Source organism: Drosophila grimshawi, unplaced genomic scaffold (genome assembly GCF_018153295.1).
Source record: "Drosophila grimshawi isolate 15287-2541.00 unplaced genomic scaffold, ASM1815329v1 contig_44, whole genome shotgun sequence".
In the NCBI taxonomy this organism is placed as follows: domain Eukaryota; kingdom Metazoa; phylum Arthropoda; class Insecta; order Diptera; family Drosophilidae; genus Drosophila; species Drosophila grimshawi.
In genome coordinates this window covers 21,733,715-21,751,689 of record NW_025063240.1, presented here as the reverse complement: position 1 = coordinate 21,751,689, position 17,975 = coordinate 21,733,715, and the positions used below count along the sequence as shown (strand labels likewise).

The following is a 17,975-nucleotide window of genomic DNA, read 5'->3' as shown; positions in this document are numbered from 1 at the left end:
TCTTGCCACCTTGCCAGCTTGCCTCATTTGCATGCAGTTGCAACGTGGGCATGCAACCCAACCCAAAAAAAAATCCGAACAAGACTCAAAACTAGCAAGGCGTTTTTTAGTCGTGACATAATTGCCTGCAACCACAAAACTTGTTTGTAATTAAATACAAAAATACAAAAATAAAAAACTTGCTGCCTCCAAGTGCAGCTTCAGTCGGCAGAACATCAAAGCAATAAAGCTCTTTGGGCTAATTAGTTGTGTTTTTGGCGCTGTTCTTTTTATAGTATATCAAATTAACATTTTTAGTGGCAAACTCAACGCCTTTTGTTGCTAAATTGGCCATGCCATAAAAATGCATGCGAAAGGCAATAAGAGTTTGCTCGATTTGAAGATACGCATTATCATTAAAATCAGATTAAGCACAATTTCAGAGAAATTTTCGTAATGCTAGATTAACAAATAAGAGAGGTTTCAACACGATCTTCTGATGGTTTTAGAAAGATTACATTTGTATATTTGGTGAACTAGTTGTATGTCTGGAAAGTTAAATAACAAAAAACGTTTATTCCCGATAGTAAAAAGTATATTAGAAAAGATTAAATATTAGTTTACCTTTAGTAGGCAACTGCCATATAAATTCTGCATGGAGCTTGGAATAGAATACAACACAAATAAGTTGAGTTAGAAAAAACTTGACTGCATGTTAAGTTCATGTCCATTAGCTGTTCGTGTCCTTGTAAAAGGACACCTTAGCCTATTGTTTTGGCTTAATAGCGTGTCAATTATTTTGCCACGCCTTTGGATGCACACACAACACACACACACACAACACACAAGGCACACACACACCCACTGGATGAGTTATCATTCATTGCTGTCATCATCGTCATCATGGTCGTGTTGGCACTTAACACATTCTCTTGACCATGATTTGCAATTAACGCAATATTCATGACATTCATTCTCACACATGAACAAACATCAACCACTGAAAGAAAGCTCAACTTCAACTTCCCAGGACTGTCTGTCAGGGTTTTTCATCCCCTGTAAGCCAAACTCACCCACTCCAGTCTGACTGCTGTGTCTGTGTAAGAGAGAGAGAGAGAGAGAGAGGGAGAGAGCGAGAGACAGAGATGAAGAGCGAGAGAGATGTAGAGACTTTGTCCCTGGGGCTGGGCCTAATTGCCAAATGATTAAGCGATTTATGATGTCTGCGTTGAATGCGTGCCGAATTCCTCGCACAATGCGCAATAATAATTTTGTAAATGTTTTATCACGCACAAAAGAAAATCAAAGAATTTTGCTATATCTATGTATATTGCATAATGACCGTGACGACATTTGGTTCTTGATTTGTGCTGCTCACAAGTCAAAGATCAACTGAAGATGCGCATTTTTGAAATGGTTCAGCGAATTCAGGAATTGTATTTATCGTTAACTAATTGAGGCTTTGTATTTGTGTTTGACATGTGCTTGTTAAAGTTAATAGTCGATCTCATTTTTGTTTATCCTTATGTTAATTCCCCCTGAATTCTGGTGTATCTATGATAGTTCTGATATCTGTCTTACATTTCACTTAAATGCAATTATATTTCCGATGCCGTTATCTTCGCCTATAACTCCATAAGAGAGTTGCCGTAAATTTATCGAGTAAATACATAGTGCCAAAAAGTGGCAAGTAGCCAGTAGCAAGCACAGATGCCCCTCACGGTCAAGAGGTCATCGTCGTCATCGTCGTCTTCGTCTTTGTTGGCGTGTCGGAAATGCTTTATGGCACTTTTGCATGCCACAAAATGCTTAGTTTGGGGCCATAACCAGCCAAAGCAGTCAGAGTTACATAATTCCAAGCCTGCCTTAAGGATATGCTCTTTTGACGGACATTTAGGCAGGCAAAACACTGGCATTAAAATGCTTTTATATTTCTATTATATACGAATATTTCAGTTTGCATATATATATTTATATATATGAATATATTTTCTATTTGCAGGCTCTGGACAGATACAATTATGGCAGTTCCTGCTCGAGCTGCTGTCGGACTCCAACAATGCCGCCTGCATCACCTGGGAGGGCACCAACGGCGAATTCAAGCTCACGGATCCCGACGAAGTCGCCCGTCGCTGGGGCGAACGCAAATCCAAACCGAATATGAATTACGACAAATTAAGTCGCGCCTTAAGGTTAGTTTGTTTTTTTCTTAGTATTTGTTGTTCTTTTTTGACAGCTGACAGATTTGTGTTTAATTGGGGTGGTTTTCTGGTGCCAGCTAATTGGTCAAGGGCACGAGCATTAATCTCTCCTATATATATATATATCTATATGGGTTATAGGCAAAATGTGGGCATGTGTGCAATTTGTGCTAATCATTATCGATTGATTCAATTCGATTTGTTTGCTGATTAGTCGCTTTGATGACAATTCACTCACAAAATGCGCACAAAATGCTTAGAAAATTGATTGAAAATAAAATACAATATAAGCATGCATTTATCGACGGAAAAACCAAAGAAAAAAAGATACAGAATCAAGTTCAGGAAATCAGACAGATATTGCTCCATGCTCTACGCTTATGTAACTAGCAGGTGGGCGTGTCCGTTCAGCTGAAATTGTTTTCTGCTCTCATAAATGTAATCAGAGAACTAAACCCAATAAACGTGAAATCTGTGCAATCGAATTGCTGGCTAATCTAACCCCCGTCAAAAAGTGCTGGCTGGTCAATTGCTTCACGGTTTAGCTGTATGCGTTTAGCTGCCAGAAACATATGCACAACTATTTAAATATTTGCTAAACGGTCAATTTGCTAAGCAAACATCAGCAGCAAAAGCATTTTAAAGATAATTCAACCCTTTTCTTTCTCTATCTGCTCGAAAAAAGCTGTCAATTGCAATCAGGCGAGGCATTGGCCAATGAGTGCCAATGAAGGAGAAGCTGACAATTCAAGTGGAAGAATTCCCTGGCAGCCAATTTGCAAAGAGACACAAGCACACACACTACACACAAACTGACACACACAGGCTCAAAATCAACATGTAAATAAATGTAAAAAAGAATGTTGAATAAGCGGCAACAAAGAAAGCCCTTTGTTGCTGTTGTTGGTGTTGATGATGATGATGATGTGCGGAAGCCTCGACACGTCCTTTGACTGCCTGCCTGCCTGCCTATCTATCTGTCTGTCCGTCGGTGTGTCTGCCTGTGTGTGTTATCCTTTTTATACCCTTGAACCCATAAGAAATGGAATAGAGCATTTACTAAAGTTGAGCACTCAGAAAAACATCGCCTTGAATTTTAGAAATTCACCTTATTATTCAGAAAGTATATTCCCATAAACCAGGGTTTATCATTTCTCAACTTCAGGGTTCATTTTTCCACAATTTAAAAAGAAAAAAAAGCGAAAACACCGTTTACCGGATATCGATACGAATCGTTTTCCGACAGCACTTAATAATACGGGTGCATATATACAACCTTACAATTGATATATAATATACCCGGACATGTTGTCGACCAACTGTAAAAGTTTCGTTAAGAACCGTTCAGAAACACTGATTTCGATAACCAAGACGTGCTTTCATGCCAATAAAATTATGATCAGTAAACATGCTAAGTATTTACAGGATATCTCATAGTCGAGTTGTCATTTCTTCTTATTTGCCACACTCAATTGAACGTCGTTTCTGCTTTCATGTGTGCTAAGAAATGAGAAGCACTGTAAAGTATGCTACACACATATATTGTGTGTGTGTTGGGCGTGAATTAAAAGTGAGCTGCCCCATGTGTGGATCCTTGCCACACGAAGACAAGCAAGGACAAGTGCTTTAATGCTTCATTTGCCTTGTTTATTCACAGCCAGCTGCCCTTTTGTTGTCCACACACACACACACACACGCGAATACACAGATAGCTAAATGGCTTTTACTTTAATCCTTTTCGTCCCGCTACTGTTTGTCCTTGCTTGATTGTGTGCTTTCATCAGCCATTGATTGGTTCTGATTGTTTGCCCAACAGAAAAAGAGAGATAGAGACAGACAAAGAGAGAGAGAGAGAGAGAGAGAGTGAGAAAGAATTCGCATCGCTTTTGTCTTTTGTTGTTGGCCTTTTTAATTTTTGCCATTAATTGGCATAATTTATGGCCAATTCCAACCAATAACATAAAATAAAAAATACTGCGAGCATTGAAATTTAAATGAATTTACTTTTCTGTTTTTGTCTGCAGTCAAACAAAAGCGCAGAATCAAAAATTCGATATGCTCAATAAAATGAAAGAAATACGCGTAACTAAAGTGCAAATTGAATCATTAAAGCTGTCTGAAAAAACTCCATTCTGACCAGCACATAATATAAAGGAAATAATATAATAATTATGTAATCTTTAAAAGAAGAAAATATGTGTTTAGTTCAGTTCAGTTTTAAAGATACTTCCAAGAGACTTGGCATACATCCGTCCCTTTGCTAAATAGTTCATATTTAAGTCGGATCGGATTACTATATCATATAGCTGGCAAAGAAAGCATATTCTTGATTTAGCAAGATATCTAGATATCCAACGTACTCAATATGCGTTTATTATATGTCTTAATTAAGTTTTTCTGTGTTTAGACATCAATTCTGGCTCATGATGTCTTTCAGATATTTGATTTATTTAATATCTTCCGCAATTTTAAATAAATAATGATGATTATGATTCTGTATAACACTGGCATTAGAGTATTCCATTCGTTCCCATTCGCTTGTAATAGATATAGAGTAAATAAATTTATTTCCAATGGGTTTTTTTTATTTGATTTTGCTGCTGAATGCTGCAAACTGAATGTATTTTCTGTAATGCCCAAGTGGGGTAGTTTAGTGCTAGCAAATAAAGTGTCAGACAGTCGTCTGTCTTGGTCACGGTTGTCCACTCCCCTCTCTTCTCCCCCCCTCCTGACCAATCCTCGCCTGATGGAGGCCCGCCTGCTGACTTCTGGCTGTCTGCCCAAACAATTTGGTTTTTGTGCTGTGCCACAAATATTTCTGTTTCAGTTTCTGTTTGAGCAAGGCGTTTGCCATTTAATTGCAGGGCACAGATTGAGGGCAAGTTAGATGGGTGGTAAGAGGAGTAGGAAGAGACAGAAACGATACGGGGGGAGGTGGAGAAGTGTTGGCAAGACGTAACACTAAAATCGCTTAATGTCAGCAAATTAACTTAAAACGCATAAAGCGAGCATTATTTTGTAATTATTTATAGCACGGTCTTTTGTTTGACTTTCCCACCGTATACACATAAAAGCAACCCCCATTTGTAACAGTGTCTTCCAACTGGCTTATCCCCATAGATACTACTATGACAAGAACATCATGACCAAGGTGCATGGCAAACGGTATGCGTACAAATTCGATTTCCAGGGCCTTGCAGCTGCCACACAGCCGGCGGCCAGTGATCCCACCTACAAGTATCAGAGCGACCTCTTTATGACCCCATATCATCACAGCGCCAAGCTCAGCTCCTTTATGAGTCCACATCATGGCATGACGTCGTCATCAGGTAAGCAACAAATCAAATTATTAATCAAGAATTGAGTGAAAGATTTATTTGATAATGTAGACTGCTTATAAAATTGGATAAACTTAAAAAATATAATAAATTATTTTTATTTTTAATTTGTATAAGGGAATATTGTCTCTTTCTGCAAACCTTCAAATCGAAATCATTTGCTAATTGTAAACTGCGATCCTTTTTTTTTGTTTTGATTTGTTGCAGCTTCGATATTCCCAACGGCAGCATCGTGGGGCAACTGGGGCAGTCCGGCGACGAATCTGTATCAGCCGCACTCGATGGGGCATGTGACGCCGTCGCATGTGGCGCCCCACCTCAGCTCCTATCCGCACTACGCATGACCATCATAATATGAGAGCAATGCCGGCGTCAGCAGTGCGGCAGGCAGCGCAGTTAGCGTTGGCGTTGGCGTTGGCAGCGGCGCTGGGCTGATGAGCGGCTTTGGCAGCACAACCAGCGGCAGCAGCAGCAGCAGCAACAACAACATCAGCAGCAACAACAACACCACCACCGGCACCGGCAGCAGCACCACCAGCACCACCAACAACAATAGTAACAATAGCAATTTAAATGGATCGCAATCGCATCTTGCATCGAGCAACGCTTCACTGGAGGCGAGTCTCAGCCAGAATCTGGCATCGGCGCCATCGCATGCTAGCGCCGGTTTTGGACTCGGTGTCCACGGCATGAGCATGGGCGTTGGAGTGGGCGTGGGCGTAGGTGGCAGCAATTCAACATTGAACTCGCTTGTGGTCGGAAATCGTTTGATGAACAGCAGTTTGCCAACGCTGCTCAAATGATGCCACCTGGAGAAGTTCGGTCTGAGTCTGGGTGCGGGTCCGCCCCCACCGGTGGCCACGCCCGCCGCAGACTCCGGACTGGACTCCAGTGGATTGGCATATGCTGCTCCTGGTCATGCTGGCAATTATGGAGCCAGCAGTGGCCAGGAGCGTAGCCTCTACGATTATCTGGACATGAAGCAGGGCGAGCAAGCGGCGACGTTTTTACTCTAAACTGTTAACAAGAAACCACCACCAGAGCAAGATGAAGCAGAAGAAGGAAAAGTAGAAGAAGAGAAAGTAGAAAAATAAGAAAATGCAGCATAAAGAAATCCGATTCCAATCTGTATCCTTTTTGCAAAGCGTATTCGATTTTAATCTTAGCGAAAGAACCAGAAAAAAACCCCAAGAACAGAAACTTGTATATGTATGTGTGTGCTTGTGAGTGTGTGTGTGAGTGAGTGGGTGAGACTACTTTATATATATATATATATATTTTAGTTAACGTTGTTGTCGTAAGTTGAACTCTTAACTCTAAACCCATATACATATGAGAATCGAACAACAACAAATAGTTTTCCAAAAAAAAAAAGAAATACATGACACAATTTGCGACACTTACCCAAATTGTTCGAGTATAAAAATCAATGTAAGAAACTTTTACTCTTGCATGTGTACACTATATATGTATGTATATTTCGATCTTTGAATTGTTGTTAGCACACTTGCCTCACTTGTTAATAGAAAGTGATAAGCAAATGTCTTCATTCATTCTATGTATTTCTTCAATAACAAATACAGCGTAGATAATACGTCTAACTTAAATATCGATAAACATCGATAGATTTCGCTTCTTTAGTGTTTGTTGGCAGCGAACTGTAAATAAATACATATATATATATATAAAATATTCAGATTTAAGAATGCATATTACTAAGCGTTCGTTAGTTTTCCAGTTGGTTTGATTTGAATTTGAATAAAAATATACCCTGTACCCCCTAGAAACATCGGGTATGCCGTCCGTTTGTGCAGCGTTGACATCAAGAGGCTTTAAGAACTTGCCCCTTACTACGATCATACTCTGGTGCAGGGTATCTGCTAGTCGAGCACTTTCGCTTAGAGCACTTTGTAATTTTTTCACTTTCTCCTTTGGTTTTTGAACTTAATTTTGCAAAACTTTAATAAAATAGAAAAACTTTTGGTTTTCTTTATCAGTTCGATATGGTTGACTGTGATAGTTGATTGTACAGTTAAAACTCTTGAATAATTTTTAAAAGAACAACATAAATACACATTAAACACATTAACTAACAAATAATCTTAATAGAAGTCTCTAAAACAAAACTTCTGTGTGTATACAAAAATATTTAGAAATTTTAGGCGCAGGTTTAATATTACAAAAAAAAAAAAAAAGAAGAAAATATATTTAAAAAAATTATGAATACTTATAAATGTACTTATGTAATTTTTAAATGTGTGTGTAATTTGAGGTATGCAACTTTATGCAACATCTAAATGTATACAATTTTTAAATTCTGAATGTAACTTTACAACAAATATTATATATAAATATATATATATATATATATATTATATATAACTAAGTAAAATAGATAACAACCACCACGCCCACATTGTGTGTCCCCCTTAAGATTTAAGTTGAATTTAAGTGAAATACCTTCAAACAAAAAAATAAAAAAAAAACAAACCCAATTCAAAAAGAACAAGAAGAAAAACAAGAACAAAGCTCATTTCTCGCTCATTATTCATTCATTTATGATTTAATTACAGCAGTTACTAATTATTATTATAGAGCATTTATTATTATTATTCCTGATTAAACCACTTGAACTCGTAGTGCTTCAGAGTGTTCTCATCGGGCAGTGTGGCCTCATTGCCCTCCAGTTTGCGCCAGGTAATATGGGGCTGGAAGCCAAACTCATTGGCAATATACTCAACTGTATGCGCAATGGCATCGTCGCTAATTGCAAAGTAATTTCCTTGCTTGTCGCCATTGCGAGCGCCGGTCTCCTCATGCCCGTTGTAATCCAAGAGATACTTGAATTTGTACAGATCGCCTGTAAGTCCTGCGGCTGCTCCTGTTTTGGTTGGTGTATTCGATTCTGTAAGAGAAATGCTTGCTGCTCTTAAACTTAACGAATTTGTTTTGTGTCTTGGCTTACGTATTGGGAAACTGCCGCTGATTGGTCGTTGTTGTTGTGGTTTATTTCCCGATGAAGTTGGTAGCCCTGCGGCGCCGGCGTTGCCAATTGCTGTTCATGTTTCTAGCATTAATTTAAGATTAACGAATTGATTGGTGTCTAGACTTACTTGGCTTGAAACCGGCTAAGCTGCTGCTGTCTGTTGATTGTTGGGGGCCCTGTGGCTGCTGCTTGTTCGTTGCTGTCACAGCTGCTGCGAATGTTTGTTAGTTGAGTTTAACGAATTGTTAGGTGTCTTGACTTACATGGCTTAAAGCTGGGTGAACTGTTAAATCCGGGCTGCTGCCCCGCGCTGCCAACTGCTGTGAATATTTAACGACATCAATTAGCATATACACGAACGATTTGTTGGGTGTCTCGACTTACATGGCTTGAAACTGGGTGAGCTGCTAAATCCGGGTTGTTGTTTCGGCTTAACGAATGGTGGTGGACCTTGCTGAGCGACTGCAAATTGCGACGTTAGAAATTCAAATTAATCAACCGCAATTAAGCCAAATGAAATTGATTAATGTGTTATTTTACTTAGTGGTTGTGTGTGGCTTGCGATATGTGTGTGTGCTGGTAAGATTGTTTGTGTGTCTGTCTGTGTAGTATTAGGTGGTGCACTAGAAACCAACGTAGGAAATTGACTTGGCGACGCAGCCGTAATACGATTCCTTCTCGGCGGCGTGGGCGTCAACGCATTATCCTGCGGCAGGCGATTCACTACACTTGCCACGGCTTGTGCTACAGGAAAGGTGACTGCCTGCATTGTGGTCACAACATTGCCATTAATGCGCTGAGCAGCTTCTAAAGTTAAGGGTCGATTGGGAGCTGAAAATGTTGGCGGTCTCCTTGTCTGTTGTTCCAAATTGGTTGCTGCAAAATTGGGATTGAATGTGGTCGGGGTTGGCGGTGTGGTTGGGGGCGCAACTGTGGGTCTCGTGGGCAGCTGACTATTAACCTTAGCGATTTCAATAGCTAAGGCCACCGCTTTTGCATTCTTTACAATTTCACTTTCCTCGGGAGCAGGAGTAGTTGTTGTTGCAGGAGTGGCAGGAGTTGCGGGCGCTCCAGGTAAAGTTGAAGGCGATGCCGTTGCAGGTGTGCCCTGATTGACTGGCCGATTTGCCAGATCAATGGATGCTATTTGCAGTGCCGCAACATTGTCAAAAATCTGGCTGTGTGTTAGTGGCTGTGCTTGTGTGTTGGGTATAACTGTGAGCCTATTTCCGCTTCCGGCATTGACCAACTTACCAAGCCCAGAGGGGGCGATCGGCAGCGACAGCGACAGCGGACGTATCTCAGTTTTGGGACTGCGATTGCCGCCGCCTGCCACTGAGGATGATGGTGCTACCGGCGGTTCCGGTGGATTTTGATGCAGAAAACAGCCCGAACAGGCAGCAGTATTAAAACTGGGCCTTTGTGATGCTGGAGGTGCTTTAGTTCGCTGTGTCGTTGTTGCAACTGCAGCTGCGGGTTGCGACTCTGTGTGGGGCACACATAAAATTATAGTCGAAAGTGATAAGGAATGAAGTTTTTGTATATTTCTCATTTTCATAATTGAAATTTTAGTAATTTGCCAAGCGATGCTATTATTTTGTTTGTTTATTTTATTCATTTAATTTACAAGTTCTTAAATACGTTGAAAACGGAGAACAAATTATGAATTGTTGTCTCCCTATTTTATAAGAGTCTTTCACTTCTAAAAATGTATTCATCATTTTTTTTTTAAACTTAAAGACACATTTTAAGACATTTCTCGTGAGGGTGTTGCTATTATTTTTCACAGCTACATATATTATATTTATATAATAAAAGGTGATCGCTTGCATTTCAACTCTACAGGCCGAATCGAATTGAAAGATTTTATTTCCTGTCAAGAAATCAATGAATATCGAATTTCGGTTAAAAGTTTCACTTTCTGTTTGATTTCCTGTTTTTGATAGAATTCTGGTTGTGCTAAGAACATAATAATTTGAGGTAACAAAGCCAATTACAAGCGATCACCGTATATGTATTGTGTTGTGTATTGCATTGTGTATATTTGAATACTTACTGGCGATGGGACCCGCATATGGATAGTTTTTCATAGATACAATGTGGAACTTGCCATTCTCATCAGTGGCATACACAGTTACATGATAAATTCCATCGGCCGTGATAAAACCAAACTCGCCCATAACAATTCCATTCTCATCTACAAAATATGGTGTAAAAGGCCAACATGTATTATATGTATATATGTAAATCAATTTTTAACTTTCATTATTAAAGCTGAAATTCAACTAGTTCATTTGGTGATTTTTTGTAGTTTGTTTTTTTATTTCATATTTCAAACCAGCCAAACAGGCGCTCGAATTTCGTCTATAAAGATTAAAATCTAATAATCTATGATTATGCTAGGCATTGTTGTCATCTTTCTGTCTTTTTTGTCACACGCGCATTTTTTTTTTTTTGTTTTGTTTGTATTGAGATTATTGAGATTATTTATGAGTAATAAAAGTTATGTTTAGCACATAAAGATTATTGGCATATCTAGTCGTCAACATCCTGCTATAACCACCCACCTGTCTGTGAAGCACCTGGCTCAGTGTCAGTAGCTATGTCAGTCTCAGTATCAGAAGCTATCTTGCACATGTTGTGGTTTTTGAGCGGCTTCTGAAACAAGTTTCGAATTTAAACTTATCGCTTCAATCGCGTTTATTTAAACGTTTTTAAGGCTTGTTTCGATTGTTTGTATTATTTTAATTTTAATACCAATAATCCAATGTGACGTATTTATTGCTGTCTTTTTTAATTTTATTTGATGTGTGTTTTGTTATTAAAATCCGATGCAAACAAAAATGAAAACAAAATTTCAATAGAAACAGCAAGTGTTATTTTAATACCCTGAATCCATTAAGAATCCATAAAAAGGGTATTTACAAAATGATAAAGAATATGTTTTATTGAGCAGCATCATCAGCTGAGTCAATCTAGCCCCGGCCATCTGTCTGTCCGACCTTCTGTCTGTCTGTATAAACAAGGCAAACTCAGAGACCTTAAGATCGAGCCAGAGACTTCAGTGGCATAAAAGTTCTTATATGACTTTGCAATAGACACACAATTGTAAATAACATAAGCAGGCATATTTTTTATCAACGATACCAATTTCATTTAGATCGAAGATACTCTGCACCCCATTATAAATATGAAATCCCTAATGAATGTGCAAGGGCGTTTAAGGGGAAGATTTTCAATAAAACTGAATTAATGAATATATTGCGCAGGGTATGATCCAGTCGAGCTATCTCGAATAGAATATTTCGGCTTGTTTTAATCCGTATATTTATTAACAATTAAAAAAACATTATATATAATGTTTATCTTTAATAAATTATTTTTTAAATATATTTATTTTTTGAATAACCCATGGAAAACTAGTTTCGAAAAATAAATTAAGAAGTTAAGTATGAGAGGAAGTTAAATATGAAAATTCACCAAGAAAACCCGTGAAAAAAACGAAAGCTGAATTAATAATGTTTATTCCTCAAAAGACAATGCACTTTATAATAATAACCAGTTATAAAAAATATGCATAAAATAATAATTTTGCCTGAGTTACTCACATCCCCTTCGTATTTGAGTGTTTTCTTAATATTTATGCTTTCAACTCTGGCATTTTATAAGCTAGAATCCGAAACCTAAACCGAATCCGAAACCAATACCAAGCAACATATACTTATAAATATTGAAATGTTAGCCGATTCGTTAAGACAACATTTAAATTGATCTTAAAGAGTCAAAACCATAAATATGTCAAGAATAAGGCATCTCGCTATGGAACTCATAGTCTCTACATGTTATGATAATTATATGCGCCTCTTTAAGTTTTCTGAAAATTTTATTACCAATTCCTGATGGCTATAAAAGATGCTGCCACTATTGTATTCTAGTCGCTGTTGAGATTTCATTAATTGCCGAGCTGAGACTTGTAGAATTTGCAATATCTTCAATTGATATTGACCCGCTGATGGGTGTCAACACCAAACAGCAAAAACAACAGCAACAAACGTGTATTGTGAGCTATTGCAAAAGCAGTTGGGGCACTTGTGGCAGCAGTTGTGTGGCACACACAGGCAGCTGGGCCAGTTGCACAAAAGTCAAAAGTTATTGCCTTTTTTGTAGCATGTGGCCAGACAGCTCTCAGCTGCTAATGATTATTGCAATGACGCATCTCAATTTGCATCCACGCATCTCTAACGATGTCAATCAATTGCGCAACAATAATAATAATTCCAGCAAATCAAAATAAAAGTCCTTAAGTACAAGTATGAATGCTCCGTATCCATGGATTGCCAATCATATGCAAAACAAACCTTGCTTTTCTTCTTGATTATTCATGGGTTCAAGGTATAATTAATTGATTTAGAGTATATTAGTCGATGGTTTTGTTAACGGTTTGATACTCGTACATCTGACTAATGATAACTTTAAAACTGAAGGATAATCAACAAATTTGTTTGGTTCGATGGAATTCGTTTCCACTCCATTCCGTGAGGAGAGTTGGTTTGGTTTAAGATAGAATTCAGGATTCACGGCTCGCAGCCTTGATTGTCCCCACACGAAATAACGCTCAAAATATAAACTCACCTCTCTTCTCTTGGCGATGCTGCTGCTCCTCAATGGTAAATCCAAATTTATAAGGACGCACCGTAGCAGAGAGGACACAATGGCTACACAGCAGCAACAGCAGCTTAAATAAATCCATTAAATTAAAACACACACTTCAAAGAACACACACTTAACAACTTACAGCACAATTAATAGCTAAAAATGTTTGCCGCATTTTTAAAAAATGTTAATCTCTTTTAATCGATTAATTCGTTAATTTATTTGACTAGCACACGCCTGCGCGTTTTGAATATTATTATTAATATAATAAATTGCGTCACATTAATGCGCTGACAAATTCGGAGCAGAATAGTTCAAGAATTCGACGCGTCTCTCGGCAAAAACGCTTCAGTGCTGAGCAAGCGACGAGTTGAAACACACCCAACGATGTTCGGCGACCAATTGACAAACTTAATAATATTTGGTAAACATTATAAAACATTGAACAAACGTCCGCACACTCAGCTGGGATGAGCCAGCGGACCAGCCTTTGTCATTGCTTCTCTCTCTACGTATGTGTGTTGCTTCTGCTTTATCTCTGTGTACGTATTTGAATTAGCATTGTGTGCTACTTGGTGTGTGACAGAACTAACCTGATACCCTTTAGAAAAGAAAAAAATAGCTTGCTGCACAACTTTCGATTATTTGATTAATTTTAGAAATTGTCAGCGAATAAGCTATTTGTTCAGCAAATAAATCTTCGAGCATATTTGTTGTAGAGTCCTTTCAAATTTGAAAATACAATTTATAATTTTCTAAATGAAATATTTCATATTGGAAAGAATTATTAAACGAATATAAAATATTCAATTGTGATAATCATTACTTTGAATGTTTATTTAATTTAAAAGTATTACAATTATTGGAAATTCTTTCTATTACATCTCAATATTTTTCATGTTTACTTTCAATCAAATATTTGTATATGAGTTGAAATAAGATACATTTTTAATTTTTCATATTTTTAATATTTTTATTACCATATTTGATATTAATGTTTTATCCATGTCGAATGATTTCATATATTATTTCATAAAGGATTTTTTCATGTTTTCTTCATAATGCAGTTCCTATATTCTCATATTTATTATAGTTATTTTCAAATCATTCCCATCGCAGGGCATTAGCACGTTGCCCATTAAATCAAACGTAATCTAATCTAGTATAAATAATATTTAATTTATCACAAACTTGTCATTATGCTGCTTATTTGCATAGCTCGTGGCAATATCACTATACATGAATCAGACACCTACAAAAAGAAAAAATAAAAGCATAAATAAAATTAATGTGGGTTGACAACTTGCTCATCGCTCAACAGAATAAACAATTCTCCGCACAGCATCAAGAGATGCTTCCTAATAAATGGATTCTCAATGTGAAATATGAGCTGATATCGATGGGCTGTCACTCAAAACATTGCAAGTACCGTTGCAAGACCCGGAGTTGATTTAATGGAATGAGGAAAAATTGTTTTTACATCATCATTAATAAGCTGTATTGAGATATGCGTTCGCTTGCCGGATGCAGTGGTGCAAATGTGGTGTTTCTCGCAGGTGTGCTGTCAGTTGTTATTTTCTTGTACATTAAATAATTGCTGTCAAGTTCAAGGAGTATGATGGCGGGTACTGCATTTGCATATAAATTGAAAATACTAACTACTATGAACTACTCATCTAAACAGCGACAAACAGCAACAATGCTGTTGCTTCTTAAGTTGTCGCTGCCTAAAAGTATGCAACAAAATATTGGAAACAACTTGTCAAGTTTGTTGCCTAAGTCTTTTGTTTTGCGCTTGCCAAAGTTTTTGTGCCTAGAAGTAGAAAATCATCTTGATATTTTAGCATTGTATATTAAGCCTTGGATACATACTTTTAGGTACATACATTTATAAAGGCTGACAACTGTTATATTTTACAGTGGTAAAAATAAGACATCTGTTTGCTAGTTCTGAATATTTATTAAAAACGCAAAAAATGTGTAATGAAGTTGTGAGAGGTAACAAAGAAGACAGTTTGTCCGTCCCTATAAAGTAAATATATTCCTGATCAGTACCAAGAACCGAGTCGAAGTAGCCGTCTCCGTCTGTACAATCCGATCTCTGAGACTATACAAGCTAGACATTAGATATAGATACAATTGTAAAGATAATACCTTATAATTTATATATATAATAATCTGGCATGTTATTGTAATAATTTCATTAATATCGGATTATAAGCACAGATTTCGTTAAGCAAGTGCAAGCCGAATATATATTTTATAGCTGATTTCACGGTATCTCCTAGTCGTGCTGTCTCGACAAGAGCACTCTAACTTGTTTAGAGTTGTTTTGTACTAAAGTGTGACATGGATTATTGCATGATTTTAGTATATTTTCATTAGCGAGGCAACTAAAAAGCGCATAGATAATATCAGACATAAACTATAATAGTGATTGAATAAAAATGCTGCTCATTAATTCATTTCAATTCGCTTAGCATAGCAAATTAAAAAATTAAAACATCTCCAACACTTAAGAGAACAGCTCATATGTGGTCGTATAATGTTTAAACAAATGGTGGATAGAAGCCAACACACAGAAGGTCTGTTCAGATGGCATGTGGCTGGGGACCAGGAAAATGTTCCCCTGCAAGTCAAATTGTTAAGTATTTTTGGGGTATATTCAGACAGCTGACTCAGTTGAATGACCCACTTTACACTAAACCGCAAGCAGATCAAAATAAAAATTTTAATAATGTACTGGCTTTTATGTCCGTGTTCGCAACTCAGCCTCGATAATGAAGTCGAGGCACTCCTCAAGCCAGTCTGGACTTATGCAATATAGCGACTGCCTTCAAATATCCCAATACGCCAGAGATACCAAAATGCAACTCTAAGAAATATTACAGATGCTGCTCGGTAAGCAAACAATTTGGAAATCCACAAAGAGTTAAATATATATGATGCAATTACACATACGCTAAACGCCTGAATTAAATAAAGCTTTAAAATTAGTTATTAAATTTTATACATCTGGAAGGCAGGGAAATCGAAAAATAAGACTTAACTTTAAATAAGTTGTCCAAAAATCTTTGTTTTTCTATATTAATGAATGCAATGTAGAGTAAATTAAGTAAAAATAAAGTATGGAAACAAATTTAATTAATTCGCATGGGGGGATGGTTTAATTTTATGATAAGAAAGACATACTCGTACGAGTATATGTATATATTTTTGGCAAAGATTATTTTTATTTGTTTGAGTATAAATGCGTATTTTTAACAAACTCGCATTATTGATAGATACCAAAAATATCAGCTATAAATTACAATTTATTATTCGCCTAGGCAGCAATTTATATTCAAGTTTCTTTTTAACGGCTTGGAAATATTGACGTCAGCAATGCAAATCAGAACTAGTTATATAGTTTGAAGCTTTTTTTTTTTATTTATGTATGTATATAGTTTTGTCTGTTTGCCTAATTAATTTATGAAATGTTTATTTGTTTGAGCATCACAAAAATCACATTATATAGGGAGAAATAGAGAGAAAGACTCAAACAGATACGATCTCCCACATGCATATGTAAATGTGTGTGTAAGAAATTAACCTTCAAAGATTGGTTGCCCATTTTAAATCGTGCTCGCTAATTGATCAAATACAAAATGTTGAAGATGCACAGCTTTCATTATGTACCTATTAATTACAAAGAAAACAAAACAAAAACAACAGCAACAATAAAAGACAACAAAAAAACACGTTTATTCACACAAAAATTTGCAAATTTCGTTGATGATGCAAAATGAACGTGAAGGTCGCAAAAATCAAAAGTAAAAAAAATGTAAAAAAAAAACTCTTCGGTTAAAGAGACAGAAGCCGATAACGGCAAAAAATTAAAGAAAAAACTGGAATCCAGTTTGAGCAGCTGAAGCTGAAATCGTCGCCTGACCTTGCGTCATACTTTTCATTTCTTTTGGCGCCTAGAACGCGTTATGGAAATGGCGATTGTTGCATAACATGTGCTTTTTTATGTACTTGGCTAACAACGAGCAATTCTTGATTTGCGGAATCCGGGTTCAAAAATCGATCACTTTCTTTCTTAGTCTGTTCAAAAGGGGAACTTTTTTGTTTTTGTTTTTTTTTTTTTAATTTTTTAAGAATGTTCGCATAAAGTAAAGCTTGCTTTGAAGCGCTTATTACAATTGTTTAAAGGTGGGATGATAGCCAGTTTCATCGGCAGTGAACGTAATCTCGTATTTCTTGCCATCGGGTGCCGTCCACGTGGTAGAGCCTTGCACATGCAAAACGCCTGATTCTTCACCCGTTCCTGGTTGCAGAACGCCCTCCTCGTTGCGTGTTATGCCATTGCTGGTCTCATATCTGATGTGGGGGAAAACCGATTAGAGTCTGATCAGTTAACAGCTAACAGACGTGCCAAACTCACGCAAAAGAGTATTTATCGACGCCATTGTTATCGCTCTCCGAGCGTAATGTCTGTGCTTGTTGATCGCCCTGGCAAACGACACTACCCACTAGGCACACAACAACAAATAACAGGGTATATCGATGCATGTTTGAGTTACACTTGACTGACTGCACTTCACTGGCTAGTTGGCCGTAACGCAATTGGCTTTTATATGTGTCTTGGGTGCTAAAAGTTCTAAATGCTGCCATATCCTATAATGCAAACGCAAAAAAATGTGTATAAGCAAATAATGACAAAATTCAATAAAATACATTTTAATTATAGATTAACACATTTGTTTTGTTTTGTTTTGTTAGCTAAATGCATACAATAATAACACACATTTATTGTCATTCCTCACAGCACTAGTC

The 17,975-nt window shown here is 37.2% G+C and overlaps 3 protein-coding genes across 6 annotated transcripts in view; 1 reads left to right on the top strand and 2 right to left on the bottom strand.

The window, feature by feature from the left end:
- Positions 1–6,018, top strand: part of LOC6557892 (DNA-binding protein D-ETS-3) — a 31,617-nt gene extending 25,599 nt beyond the window's left edge. For all 4 annotated transcript variants that reach the window (XM_032743153.2, XM_032743150.2, XM_001983279.3 and 1 more), the window contains 3 exons: positions 1,982–2,171; positions 5,301–5,509; positions 5,726–6,018. In XM_032743153.2, the coding sequence (XP_032599044.1) occupies positions 1,982–2,171; positions 5,301–5,509; positions 5,726–5,862 (536 nt within the window). In that variant the 3' untranslated portion in view covers positions 5,863–6,018. The remainder of the gene's footprint in view (positions 1–1,981; positions 2,172–5,300; positions 5,510–5,725) is intronic.
- A 2,078-nt stretch (positions 6,019–8,096) lies between these two features.
- LOC6557343 (protein lethal(3)malignant blood neoplasm 1) lies at positions 8,097–13,189 on the bottom strand. Its single transcript, XM_032742241.1, has 8 exons — positions 13,137–13,189; positions 10,561–10,701; positions 9,759–9,989; positions 8,889–8,966; positions 8,768–8,824; positions 8,632–8,712; positions 8,484–8,573; positions 8,097–8,423 (listed from the first exon to the last, which is right to left on the bottom strand). The coding sequence occupies exons 2-8, from the start codon at positions 10,682–10,684 to the stop codon at positions 8,128–8,130; spliced, it is 957 nt and encodes a 318-aa protein (XP_032598132.1). The 5' UTR covers positions 10,685–10,701; positions 13,137–13,189; the 3' UTR covers positions 8,097–8,127.
- Positions 13,190–16,877: 3,688 nt separating this feature from the next.
- On the bottom strand, positions 16,878–17,739 carry LOC6558732 (endocuticle structural glycoprotein SgAbd-5). The gene is made up of 2 exons (XM_001983282.2): positions 17,584–17,739; positions 16,878–17,519 (listed from the first exon to the last, which is right to left on the bottom strand). The coding sequence occupies exons 1-2, from the start codon at positions 17,709–17,711 to the stop codon at positions 17,336–17,338; spliced, it is 312 nt and encodes a 103-aa protein (XP_001983318.1). The 5' UTR covers positions 17,712–17,739; the 3' UTR covers positions 16,878–17,335.
- Positions 17,740–17,975: the final 236 nt, after the last annotated feature.

Coding starts and splice junctions, on each gene's coding strand:
- LOC6557343 (XM_032742241.1), bottom strand. CDS start 10,684: ATGGGCGAGTTTGGTTTTATCACGGCCGATGGAATTTATCATGTAACT. Junction 9,990..10,560: donor ATATGCGGGTCCCATCGCCA/GTAAGTATTCAA, acceptor TGCCCCACACAG/AGTCGCAACCCGCAGCTGCA. Junction 8,424..8,483: donor CAGCGGCAGTTTCCCAATAC/GTAAGCCAAGAC, acceptor TTTCTCTTACAG/AATCGAATACACCAACCAAA.
- LOC6558732 (XM_001983282.2), bottom strand. CDS start 17,711: ATGCATCGATATACCCTGTTATTTGTTGTTGTGTGCCTAGTGGGTAGT. Junction 17,520..17,583: donor GTCGATAAATACTCTTTTGC/GTGAGTTTGGCA, acceptor CCCCCACATCAG/ATATGAGACCAGCAATGGCA.